The sequence below is a fragment of the Petaurus breviceps genome, unplaced genomic scaffold, assembly GCF_028583685.1.
Source record: "Petaurus breviceps papuanus isolate PSGF00001 unplaced genomic scaffold, PetGlider_PUasm1.0 90792, whole genome shotgun sequence".
In the NCBI taxonomy this organism is placed as follows: domain Eukaryota; kingdom Metazoa; phylum Chordata; class Mammalia; order Diprotodontia; family Petauridae; genus Petaurus; species Petaurus breviceps.
In genome coordinates, this window is record NW_027187347.1 from 19,070,637 (window position 1) to 19,082,185 (window position 11,549).

At 40.1% G+C, this 11,549-nt stretch overlaps 2 protein-coding genes across 2 annotated transcripts; one reads left to right on the plus strand and one right to left on the minus strand.

The window, feature by feature from the left end:
- The first annotated feature begins 871 nt into the window (after positions 1–871).
- NDUFB4 (NADH:ubiquinone oxidoreductase subunit B4) lies at positions 872–11,129 on the plus strand. Its single transcript, XM_069069996.1, has 3 exons — positions 872–1,130; positions 8,439–8,585; positions 10,954–11,129. Exons 1-3 carry the CDS (start codon positions 957–959, stop codon positions 11,014–11,016), a joined length of 384 nt encoding a protein of 127 aa, XP_068926097.1. The 5' UTR covers positions 872–956; the 3' UTR covers positions 11,017–11,129.
- LOC138147469 (small ribosomal subunit protein uS8-like) lies at positions 7,066–7,826 on the minus strand. The gene has a single exon (XM_069069995.1). It carries the CDS (start codon positions 7,456–7,458, stop codon positions 7,066–7,068), a length of 393 nt encoding a protein of 130 aa, XP_068926096.1. The 5' UTR covers positions 7,459–7,826.
- Positions 11,130–11,549: the final 420 nt, after the last annotated feature.

Here is an 11,549-nt window from a genome sequence, read left to right on the forward strand (position 1 = left end):
GTTGCTGCAATTCTTTCTATACGCGACAGGAGAACCATGAGCTCGTTGGTTCAAAAGGGTCCTCAGAAGTCATCTGGTCCACTTTCATTTTACAGGTGAGGAAACTTAAGTGGGAAATCGATTTGCCCCGAAGTGCAATTTTCTTTTTTTTTTTCTTTTTTAAAGCAATCGGGGTTAAGTAACTTGCTCAAGGTTACACGGCCAGGTGTTTCTGGGTGGTTGCTAAATGTCTGAGCTCGGGATTCGATCTCCAGGTCATTCCAACACTGGAGCCGATGCTCTTACTCGCTGTGCTACCTGGCTGCCCCAAATTTTCTTTTTCAATTTAAATCACAGGGCTAGCAAGTGTCACAGCCAGGTATGAGTGTGTTGGCAAATGCTTTTAACACCCAGTTCCCAAAAAAAGAATGTACGGGGGACACACTTTTAATTTTGATCTGCATTAAAACATTTTTTCCCTTATTTTCTTGAGTAAACAATCACCACACCAATCAAGCCCTGATTCCATTTGCCAAAGGAATTTGCCGATTTTCCGAGATGTAAATGACTACATTGAAAATTTAACAACAAACTTTCAATGGCCCAATCTGGGGCTCCAATAGACTCCGGTCAGAACTAGAATTCTGTCCTAGGAATTAACTGATAAAGGTGGGATTCGAACCTCAGTTGCCTAACAAAAGTGCGGTTAAGGAGAACGCCCAGGGCCTACGCATGCGCAGCCCCGTCACCGCGGGGAGGAGGGGCAGGGAGAGAGGAGCGGAGAGAGAAACTAGGTGGAAAGAATTCAGAGAGCTTATTGGCTCAGCCCTGTGCCTGGAGACACTCCTAAACACAGACGCTAACTAAGGTCAAAGCAGGAGGAGGCTGGGACGCATGCGCCGTTAGACGGGGAACTTCCGGTTGAAGGCGGGCCTTTACGGTTTGCGCAGGCGCTCGGACTTTGCTGGGCTTCCAAGATGTCCAAGTACGTGCCGTCTCGCCTGGCCACCTTGCCCCCGACCCTCGATCCGGCCGAGTACGACGCATCGCCTGAGGTCCGGCGGGCGCAGATCGAGCGGCTGGCCATCCGCGCCCGCCTCAAGCGCCAGTACCTTCTGCAGTACGACAACCCTCACCGCCGGGGGATCATCGTGAGTAGCGGGGGCGGCGCCGGGGTCACGGAGGGCGGCCCGGCCCGACCTTGGGCATTGCCCCTGCTGGGCCTTGAAGGCAGAAACTGCTCGACCGAAAAAGAGCCGGCCGCCACGTTTGCGCCTGCGAGTAATAATGACTGCAAGCTACCCAGTTTGTACAGGGCGTCCCGGAAATCTTAGTGCACTTCTAAGCGTTAGGTGGTTGGTGTCCTGACATTTCTGGGACACCCCGCGGCTTGTTTGTGCATTTGTTGTCCCCTTCGTTAGAATGAGAGTTCCTTGAGCGCAGGGATTTGTTTGTTTTTTGCCTTTCTTTGCATACAGAAGCCTTAGCACATTGCCTAGCACATAGTAGGCCCTTAATAAGTGCTTTATGACAGACTCCTAAGCAATTCCGACATCCGCCTTAGTGTTTCCGGCAGGATGCCCCCTCACACCCCGAATTCATCGTGTCCCAAACTGAACAGATCATACCCCCTCCTCCTCCGATGGCCCTCAGGCCTGTCTTCCCTGTTCTCATCAGTTCTATCACATTTGAGCACTCTTAAAGGGATTTGGAGGTTAACCCAGTGACGGACATAGCAGTGACAGAGGTGCCAAATAAATGCTTGTCGACTTGACTTCTAGAACATCCAGCGGTTCTCAAAGTGAATTGTAGCCACTTTTTCTTTTAAAGCCCTGGACAGCCCTTCTAGGTCAGTGCTGTCGTGGTTATCTCCATTTTGCAGAGGAAGAAGCTGAAGCTGAGAGAGGTTTTGCGTGAATGCCTGAGGCAGCCCTGGAACCCATGTTTTCTAACTCCTAGACACTAACATTTGATCCTTATAAACTTACTTAAAATGTACTTTGTATACAGAGGATGTCCCAAAAATCTTAACCCAGTTTTAAGCTTTAAGAACTTAAAACTCCACCTGCTGTAAGGCGTTTGGGATATCCTGTAGTCTCCTTTTATCCCTAAAATAGATCTGGGAGGTACATACCACAGGTTCAGTTTATTTTGCAGATTAGGAAACTGAGGCTTCAACTGTCTATTTATAACTGCCATAATAGCAACTGATGTTGATGTGATACTTTAAAGTTTGCAAAGCATTTGACACATATATGGGTATCAGAGGTGAGGCTCAACCTGGGTTACCTAACTTCAAAATTCCACCTCTCACTAAACCAGGTTGACTTTAAGCCAGTATTTACAACCATGGATCCTCAGTTTCCTCATCCATAAAGTGGAGATAATAGTGCTTACAGTACTGGATTGCTGGGGCAGAAGTGCTTTGTAAATCTTAAACTTCTTATAAAAATAGTTATTGGGGTGGCTAGGTGGCGCAGTGGATAGAGTACCGGCCCTGGAGTCAGGAGAACCTGAGTTCAAATGTGGCCTCAGACACTTAACACAAAAACTAGCCCTGTGACCTTGGGCAAGTCACTTAACCCCAATTGCCCTCCAGAAACCCAATAGTTATTACCTTGTTGTTTTTTTTTTTTTTTTTGCAAAAATAAAGCAAGATGAGGTTAGGTCTCCTGATAAGAAAATCTCAAAAATGTCTTCTGCAATATTATCAATATAACTGTTTGGTAGATTCCTGCTTTCATAATCTTGGTAAGGCATGAATTTGCTATGCTTGAGCTTTATTAAAATGAAGAGTAAATGCTATGATATACATGAGGTAAATACACTATACATATATGTTTCTAAAATTTGCATACGTAAAGAAAACATTCTCAAAACACTTTACTAGTGATGAAGAGGGAAAAAGTAAATGTATTCATGAGGATCATTGATTCCAAAGTCATGATGCCTGAGAAAATAAGTATCCAAACTTCACAGAACAAATCCCCTTAATAAAAGGATTTCTTCTGTAAAACTTGGACTCAGTCAGAAAACCACACCCAAGGACCTAGAAGGCCACATGTGGTCTCAAGGCCACGGTTCCCTACGCCTGTGCTATACTGACTGCTCCAACCTTTTAGGATGCCATTTTGAAGTTCCTAATTTGACCCACTTCTGGAGGTGACATGGCAACCTCATAGTAAGGTCATTTTAGAGCTAGTTTTAAAGCTAGAAGGGACCTCAGAGGGCATCAAGTCTAACTCCCTTTTATTAGTGAGGAAACTGAGCCACAGAGATTTTAAGTGATTTGCTTGAGGTCGCACAGATAAATAAATGTCTGAGGCAAGATCTGAACCCAGGTCTTCCTAGCTGCAAGAGCACTGTCCTCTCTGCCATACTTCCTGGACTTTAAGGAAACAAGAAATGCACAAGTGAATTTTTCCTTGGGAATGTGGAATATTCCATCATGTGTCCCTATACATCAGTGCTCTAGTTGTTATTCTCCAAAAGGATGGTTTTTATGTAGATTAAATTTCATTTCCTAGATAGACCTAATTTGACCTTCTGCAGTTTGTTGCAGACCTTCTTCCAGCCTCATCACTCAACTGAAACAGCATTCTCAAAAGTTGCCAAGAATCTCAAATCTGTTCCCAGATCTGTTGGCGTTTTCTCAGTCCTTATCTCTCTTGACCTCTTGGCAGCATTTGACTCTGTGGCTCAGCTCCTCTTCTTGTCTACTTCCTTCTCTCTGGGTTTTCATAACTCCCCTTTCTTGGCTCTCCCACCTCTTCTCAGTCTCCTGGATCTTCATCAATATCATGCTCACTAACTCTAGGCCCTCTTGTCTTTTTCTCCCTATACTGTCTCATTTGATTTATCTCATCAGCTCCTGTGAGTTTATCTCAGTCTCTATGCAGTTGATCCCCAGATAGATGGATCCTGCCCTAGTCTCCTAGACGTCAGTCTCCCATTACTGACTACCGATTTAGACATTTTAAACTAGATATTCTATGGGCATCTCAGTTGCAAAATGTCCAAAACAGAACATGATTATCTTTCTTTCCCCTTCCCCCAAACTTGTGTTCTTCCAGATTTCCCTCTTACTGATGAAAATACCACCATCTTCTCAGTCACCCAGGTTTCACCCTTGGTATTGCCTAGCACCTTGCTCTCATCTCACATATCCAGTTTGTTTGCAAATCTTGTCATCACTACCTTCACAGCATCTCCTGTATAAGTACCCTTCTTTATTCACACAGCTGTCACCCTAATTTAGGCCATTATTACCCCTTGCCTAGACTGTTGCAATAGCCTTCTAATTGGTTTTTCTACATTGAGTTTCTCTCCCCACTCTTAAAAATTTTTTTTCTAGCTTTAATTTCCTTTTTTAAAAATTAATTTAATTTGATTTTAGTTTTTATTAGCATTCACTTCCATAAGATAGTGAGTTTTAATTTTCTCCCCCTCCTTTCCCTACCCCCTCTCTAAGACATCTCTAAGAAGTCTTTTGACCACTGAATCCCTCAATCTGCCCTCCCTTCTATCACCCCCTCCCTTTTCTTTCCAATTTCCCCTCCTGCTTCTTATAGGGTAAGTTAGATTTCTGTACTGAATGTGTTATTCCCTGTTTGAGCCAAATCTGATGAGATTAAAGTTTAAACAATGAACATCTCCTTCCCTTTCCCTCTACTGTAATAGGTTTTTGTACCCCTTCATGTGATGTAATTTGCCCTTTTCTGCCTCCTCTTTTACTCTTCTCCTAATACAATCCCTTTTCACCACTTAGATTTTTTTTTTATCATCACATCAAAGTCAGTTTATTTCTACAACCTCTTGTCTATGTATATACCCCCTTGTAAATGTCTTAATAAAGATGCAGTTCTCAACAGTTATCATCTTCACTTGTAGGGATGTAAACAGTTTGCCTTATTGAATAACATGTTGGTTTTTATTTTTCTTTCCTGTTTACCTTTTTATACCTCTCTTGAGTACCAAATTTTCTGTTGAACTCTGGTCTTTTAATCAGGAAGGTTTGGAAGTACCATATTTCATTGAATATCCATCTCCTCCCCGGAAAGACTTTACTCAAGTTTTGCTGGGTAATTGATCCTTAGTTGTAATCCAAGCTCCTTTGCCTTATGGAATATAATATTCCAAGCCCTCTCATCTTTTAATATAAAAACTGCAAGGTCCTGCTTAATCCTGTCTGTGATTCTATGATACTTAAGTTGTTTTTTTCCGGCAGCTTGCAGTATTTTTCTCCTTGACCTGATAATTCTGGAATTTGGCTCCAATATTCCTTGGAGTTGGAATGGCTAGGTGGCACAGTAAATAGAGCACTGGCCCTGGAGTCAGGAGGACGTGGGTTCAAATCCAGATTCAGACACTTAACACTTACTAGCTTGGGCAAGTCACTTAATCCCAGTTGTCCTGTCTTCCCCCCAAAAAAGCAAAAAAAAAAAAAAATCCTTGGAGTTTTCAATTTGGTATCTCTTTTAGGAGGTGATCAGTGGATTCTTTCAGTGTTTTTTTGTTTTACCCCCTTTCTAGGACCTCAGGGCAGTTTTCCTTGATAATTCCTTGAAAGATGCTGTCCAGGCTCATTTTTTGATCATGGCTTTTAGGTAGACCAATAATTCTTAAATCATCTGTCCTGGATCTATTTTCCAAGGTCACTTGTTTTTCCGATGAGGTATTTTACATTTTCTTCTATTTTTTTTCATTCTTTTGATTTTGTTTGACTGATTGTTGATGTCTCATAGAGTCATCAGCTTCTGCTTGCCCAGTTCTAATTTTTAAGGAATTGTTTTATTTTGTACCTCCTTTTCCATTTGGCCCATTTTACTTTTTAAGGAGTTTTCTTCAGTAAGTTTTTGTGTCTCCTTTTCCGTTTGACCAATTCTATTTTTTGAGAAATTATTTTCTACTGTGTACTTTTTTCGTATTTGGCCTCTCTCCTCACTCTTAAAAATGCTCTCTTTCTTTGTCTTCGACTCTCAGAATCTCTGACTTCTTAATTTGGAACCATTCCCAGAAGTTACTAAACTGTACATACTTTCTGACCAAGCAATGTTGCTATATTCTTATATCTTAGATCAATGAGGGAGGAAAATGATCTATATGTACAAAAAATATTGGAGACTGGATGAACAAATTAAAGTATATAAATGTAACAGGAGTACTATTAAGCTATGAGAAATGATAAAAGGGTTATTGTTTCAGAGAAACCTAAGAAGAAGTATTAATGCAAGGAGAAGTGAGCAGAACCAGGAGGACAATTTATATAGTAACATCATAATGATAAACAGCTTTAAAAGACTGAAACTAAGATCAACACAATAACCAGTCATAGTTCCGGAAGACACATGGTGAAACATGCTATCTACCTCCTGTCAGAAATGGATTTAGGGTGCAGATTGAGATACATATTTTTAGACATGGCCGGTGTGGGGATTTGTTTTGCTTGACAGATTATTTGTTCCAAGAATTTTGGTTTGTTTTTTTTCCAGTGGGAGGGAATAATAGTAAGCGCTTGGTAAATGCTTGTTGTTTGGTTGGTTTAATGATTTTTGTTCTACAAAATCTGCCTTCTTGTGTTAAAACCATAATAACTCATATACTCTATAGAAATATGTGTACAAAATCAGAAAGGTGCAGATTAAATTTTCAAGCGGCTTATTTTCACATTCAGCTAATTTGCAAATGTTCTACTTCAGGAAACTGGTGATTTGGTTATTTTATCTGTCAGTCAATTGAAACAATTACTTGTGAAGGCATGTGGGAGTGAACTGTTTACATTTCAATACTTGTAATTATATGTAATTGTTACTACACTTTGTTAGGGTAGTGTTCACCAATCAAAACAACAGACATTAAGTTTGTTGTATTTTGTGGTCTATGGATAGTTTTCTTCATCAAACAGTTAAAGCAAGCCAGTATTTTAAAAATTTTTTAAATTTTTAATAATTGTAACTAATTTGAGGGGGGGATGACCCATTAAATGTCAGCCAGGCCAGTGTAAGAAACTTAAAATTCTGAGTTATTCGGTAGGTTCAGATTTTTTTTTCCACTGGAGAATTTTATTTGTATGCATGTTTTACACCCTTAGAAAAAGAATCCCAGGATTTTTCCTCCTGTCTGTTTTCGTTTTGCCTCCTCATGGTCCATGATGCCTGCTGAGGTTGTAAGCACAATAAACCCAAACCAACGGGATGGTAGCAGATTATTCTGCCACTTTTCCAGATCTTTTAACTGAACATCAAATCTGGGGCCGATTATACCACACTTGTTTAATTGGCCTGTGAGATTCACAACAATTTTTCCTGCTCTGTGATCATCAATGATCTCAAATTCACCAGTGTACCCATGCTTCATCATCACAGTTAAGAACCGGACAATTACTTTAGAGCATGTCCTAATGAGAACCTGGCATTTTCCTCCCTTTTCTGCATTGTTGATGCTTTTGAGACCATCTCCCAGGACATCCATGCGCACCATGGTGGCAGCGCTGCAAGATGGTGGAAAGAGCTGGTTCAGTTTCTATTATACTGATTATATGCTGCGCAAAGGCAGCTAGGTGGTACAGTGGATAGAGCACAGGGCCAGGAGTCAGGAAGACCCGAGTTCAAATTTGACTCAGACACATATTAGCTGTGTGATCCTGAGTAAGTCACTTAACCCTTGTTTACCTCAGTCTCCTCATCTATAAAATGGAGATAATAATAGTATCTATTTCACAGGGATGCTGAGAGGATCAAATGAGATAATACTTGTAAAGACCTTTATACTGTGCCTGACATACAGGAAGGTCCCTGTAAATGTTATCTATTCTATACTGGAAAGCGCAGTCAGTTCTGGCCGTCATCAAGAAGAGTATTAGAAACAAAACTGTAATCTTACGCTAGGACAGAACTGTGGTTTGCCTACAACTTGAGTATTGTGTGTAGTTACAGTTGTCACATCCCAAGAAATGCATAAGGCAGCTTAGGAGATGTCTGAGGAAGGAAAATAAAATGTGCTAGGGGGTGGAATGACTATAAGCATAGACTGAAAGACCTTAGAAAGATGAAGGGGATGTGTAAAGGTGTAAGACAGTCATAATAGGTATGAATTGTGAATGTTACCTCAGTCAGCTAAACTAGGAGACAATACTTGAACCAAAAGGAACTTTGAGGGAACTGAAAGGAAATCTTGCATTGTGATTGTCAAGCATGTGAATCTCATACTAAGAAGTTCGAATAGGATGGGAGTATAAGTAAGTGCCAGATAGCTTTAGGAACTGATGAATGAGATGCACATGTTTTTCAAAAAGAGTTTAGAAATAGTCCGTTTAAGTTCCTAATCTATTTGGCTGACATTTTAGGAGCAGCTGTCATGTTTCCTCATAAAACATCTCTTGTGCTATCAATAGAGACAGTACCAGGCTAGATGGAAATTGTTCTGATCCAGTTTGGCAGTTTTTATGTTCTTTATTTTAGGAAGATCCTGCTTTGCTTCGTTGGACCTATGCAAGAACAGCAAACATCTACCCCAATTTCAGACCCACTCCCAAGACCTCATTGTTAGGCGCTCTGTTTGGAATTGGCCCCCTTGTCTTCTGGTATTATGTGTTTAAAACTGATAGGGTAAGTTATAGAATGTAATGTTTAGGCTTAAGAAATGTTGAATTGTTGAATATAGTGTGTTGTTAACCTCTAGCCTCGGCTGTGGCTCTTTTTCCTGGAAGACTACATAAGCATTTTGGTAGCTACGTAAAATTGAAGTCCATAGGTCAGCTGTGGCTCCATCAGTCCATGACTCAGCATCCAGATTACAAGCAGAGTAAAAATTTGGCTAACAAGCCTTTTTTTCCCCCCTTGAATTCTACTTTTATGAGAAAAGACAAATTAGCTGGGATTTTTTTTTTTAAAATCAGCAAACAGCCCTTTAAATACTTGTTGGGATGAGTATACACTTACCTGAATGTCTGTTATCTTTTATATCTGTAGGCCAGGAAGCTCCCAGGTTTAATTACTTTGCAGATCAGTTGTGTAGAATTGAGAAATCATTCTTCTGTGGAAATAAGAATGCTAAAGATTATCTAACCCACCGCATACCTGAAATAGTGTACATTTATGCATAGAAAGCAGTAATGTTGCAATATTAATAATTAAAGCATAAACAAAATTGAGAGTAATGGTTTTCCTGAATGCCAGTTTGTGAGGATATGTGTATGTCCTCCTTTTCTGAAGCTTCCTTCTTTTCCTGATCAGATTAAAACAGTCTCTGATCTTGGGTTAGGGAGAGGTCAGGCCACTGATCAGTCTAGACTGATTTAGGGTTTCCATTATGTTCTAGTTCCTTACCATTCCTCAGCTTTTCCTCCCAAATCTTTAATAAAGAAGTTAAATTTAAAACCCATGAGAGGAAAATATTTCACTTAGTTCTTCTCTCCAGATCAGGAAAAGGAAGGGGTCAGGACATCATTTGTGTCTGTGCCACACTCCCAAACCATAGCTCCTTTCAGACTTCAGTTCAGGTACCACCACTTCCGTGGGGACTTTGACTTCTCTGATTTCCCCAGCTGTGAAAGCTCCTTCCCTCTCAGCTTTGAGAGCAGGAAGCCTTTCCTTGGTTGACTGATTGATTGATAAGAGAAGAAAGCCTGCTATTAACATCCTGCTTCACTTAGCTATTGACAGGGTTAGCTGCTCCTGGAGGGGGCAGGTTGACAAGAGGGTTAGTCTCTTCCTTGGTATTATGTCGAGAAGGGCCTTGGGAAAGTCAGGCCCCCAAATTAATAGGGAGTATTTGCCTGTAGCTAGCAGGTATTTCTACATGATTGCTTTTTTTTTTTTCTAATTCCTGATTTGTTTAATACAAAACTGTCAGTCATTTGAAAAAATCAGTTAAGGAGAAAGAAGTGAGGGAAGGAGGGCAAAGCCAGATAGCTGACAGAGAAAGGCTGGTGGTAGCAATAAGAACCCCTGGCTACCAATACAAATCCAAGGTGATGGCTGCTTCTAACTGGTGGGAGATGGGTGGGGGTAGGGATGAGACAAAATACATACTTCCCATAGGTTTTTTTGTTTGTTTGTTGGGGGGGGGGGGTGCGGTTTGTGTAGTTAATTGCTTTCAAATATGCAGTGGATGGATTGAGAGTAATTTGTGGAAGGTTTATATTTTGAGGATTTCTTGTACCAAAAAATTTGAATTGATGGTCAAAAGGATGGTTCTGTAATCAGAATGCCAATCATGATGTTTTAAAGGTAAGAAATGGCATTTATAGATACAGAAAAATTTTTTACAAAGTTACTGTTACTTTATCTAATTTTCCATATAAACAGAAACATCACTTTAGTCTGGGTACCGAATTCTTTCAGCATCCTAACACACAGAAGCTTGGTTATATTTAGTAATTCAGAGTATCATTCTTCTCTCTAGGTTTCCCAAGTACCCTATTGTGACATCCTACCAAAATCTACCCTCTGCCTAATTGTAGTATGCTCTGAAATTACTTCTCTCTTCCTTTACTCTCAATGAGGGTTAAGAGTTGAGAGATCAAAATTTCCATTCCCAAGGAAAACTGTTAGGTTTCTTTAAATCTCATCTTCTAATTATCAGTTATATTAAAATATTAATGACTTATATGCCTAAAGGATGTTGTGTAGACTTATCAGTAATAATTATTTAGTATCTATTTTTGCATATCTAGTGTTGTGGGTGGTATGGTTTGTTAACTCAAAGCAGTCACTGGTTGGAGCAATTAAGAGGTGTGAGAGGTCTGATCTGGGGAGAGGTTTCTGATTCTCTCTTGCTGACTTTGTACTTACCCTTCTATTCCAGAACCTCTTCACTGTGTGTGGGCCTAAGGTTGTAAATATTCAAACCTTAGTTTGTGGATAAAAATACGTTTATATTTGATATTCTTTAACTATTTTCTTAGAATTGGGTTTTAATTTGTATTAGGGTATATTTGTATATTTAATGTGTTTTTCTTTTCTGTCTTTACAGGACAAGAGAGAAAAACTTATTCAAGAAGGAAAATTGGAAAGACCACTGAATATCATTAATTAAGTATGTGGAAAATGAAAAACATAAGATTGCTATGTATTTAAGTCACTGTATTGCACATCTTGTCAAATGATGGATTCCTGCTTAAATAAATTTTATGATATTCATTAAGCAAACTCTTTCTTGACAGTGCCTTCTATTTTCCTTCAGGGTTTTCTCCTATATTTCTAATTTGTTTTTCCTAATAATACTGTGAGGGAAGTAGTACAGGAGTATTCCTATTTCATATGATTTTTGTGTTAGAGTCATATAAAAAGCATAGACTGTGGGGCGGCCAGGTAGCACAGCGAGTAAGAGCACCAGCCCCAGAGTCAGGATAACCTGGGATCATCGAATCCAGGCTCCGACACTCAGCACCCACCCAGAAACACTTGGCCGTGTAACCTTGAGCAAGTTACTTTACCACAATTGCTTTAAAAAAAAAAAAGAAGCATAGACTGAAGGCTTACTGCCCTCTTCTGTAACTCTCAATTTGATCGTGTTCCAACACACCTTGGGAAACTCCCCAAAAATCAAAAGTCATATTTCATGGTCTT

Excerpts from the sequence above, each read along its gene's own strand:
- NDUFB4 (XM_069069996.1), top strand. The coding sequence starts at position 957 with ATGTCCAAGTACGTGCCGTCTCGCCTGGCCACCTTGCCCCCGACCCTC. Across the intron at positions 1,131-8,438 it reads CTCACCGCCGGGGGATCATC|GAAGATCCTGCTTTGCTTCG; the intron begins GTGAGTAGCGGG and ends TCTTTATTTTAG. Across the intron at positions 8,586-10,953 it reads ATGTGTTTAAAACTGATAGG|GACAAGAGAGAAAAACTTAT; the intron begins GTAAGTTATAGA and ends CTGTCTTTACAG.
- LOC138147469 (XM_069069995.1), bottom strand. The coding sequence starts at position 7,458 with ATGGTGCGCATGGATGTCCTGGGAGATGGTCTCAAAAGCATCAACAAT.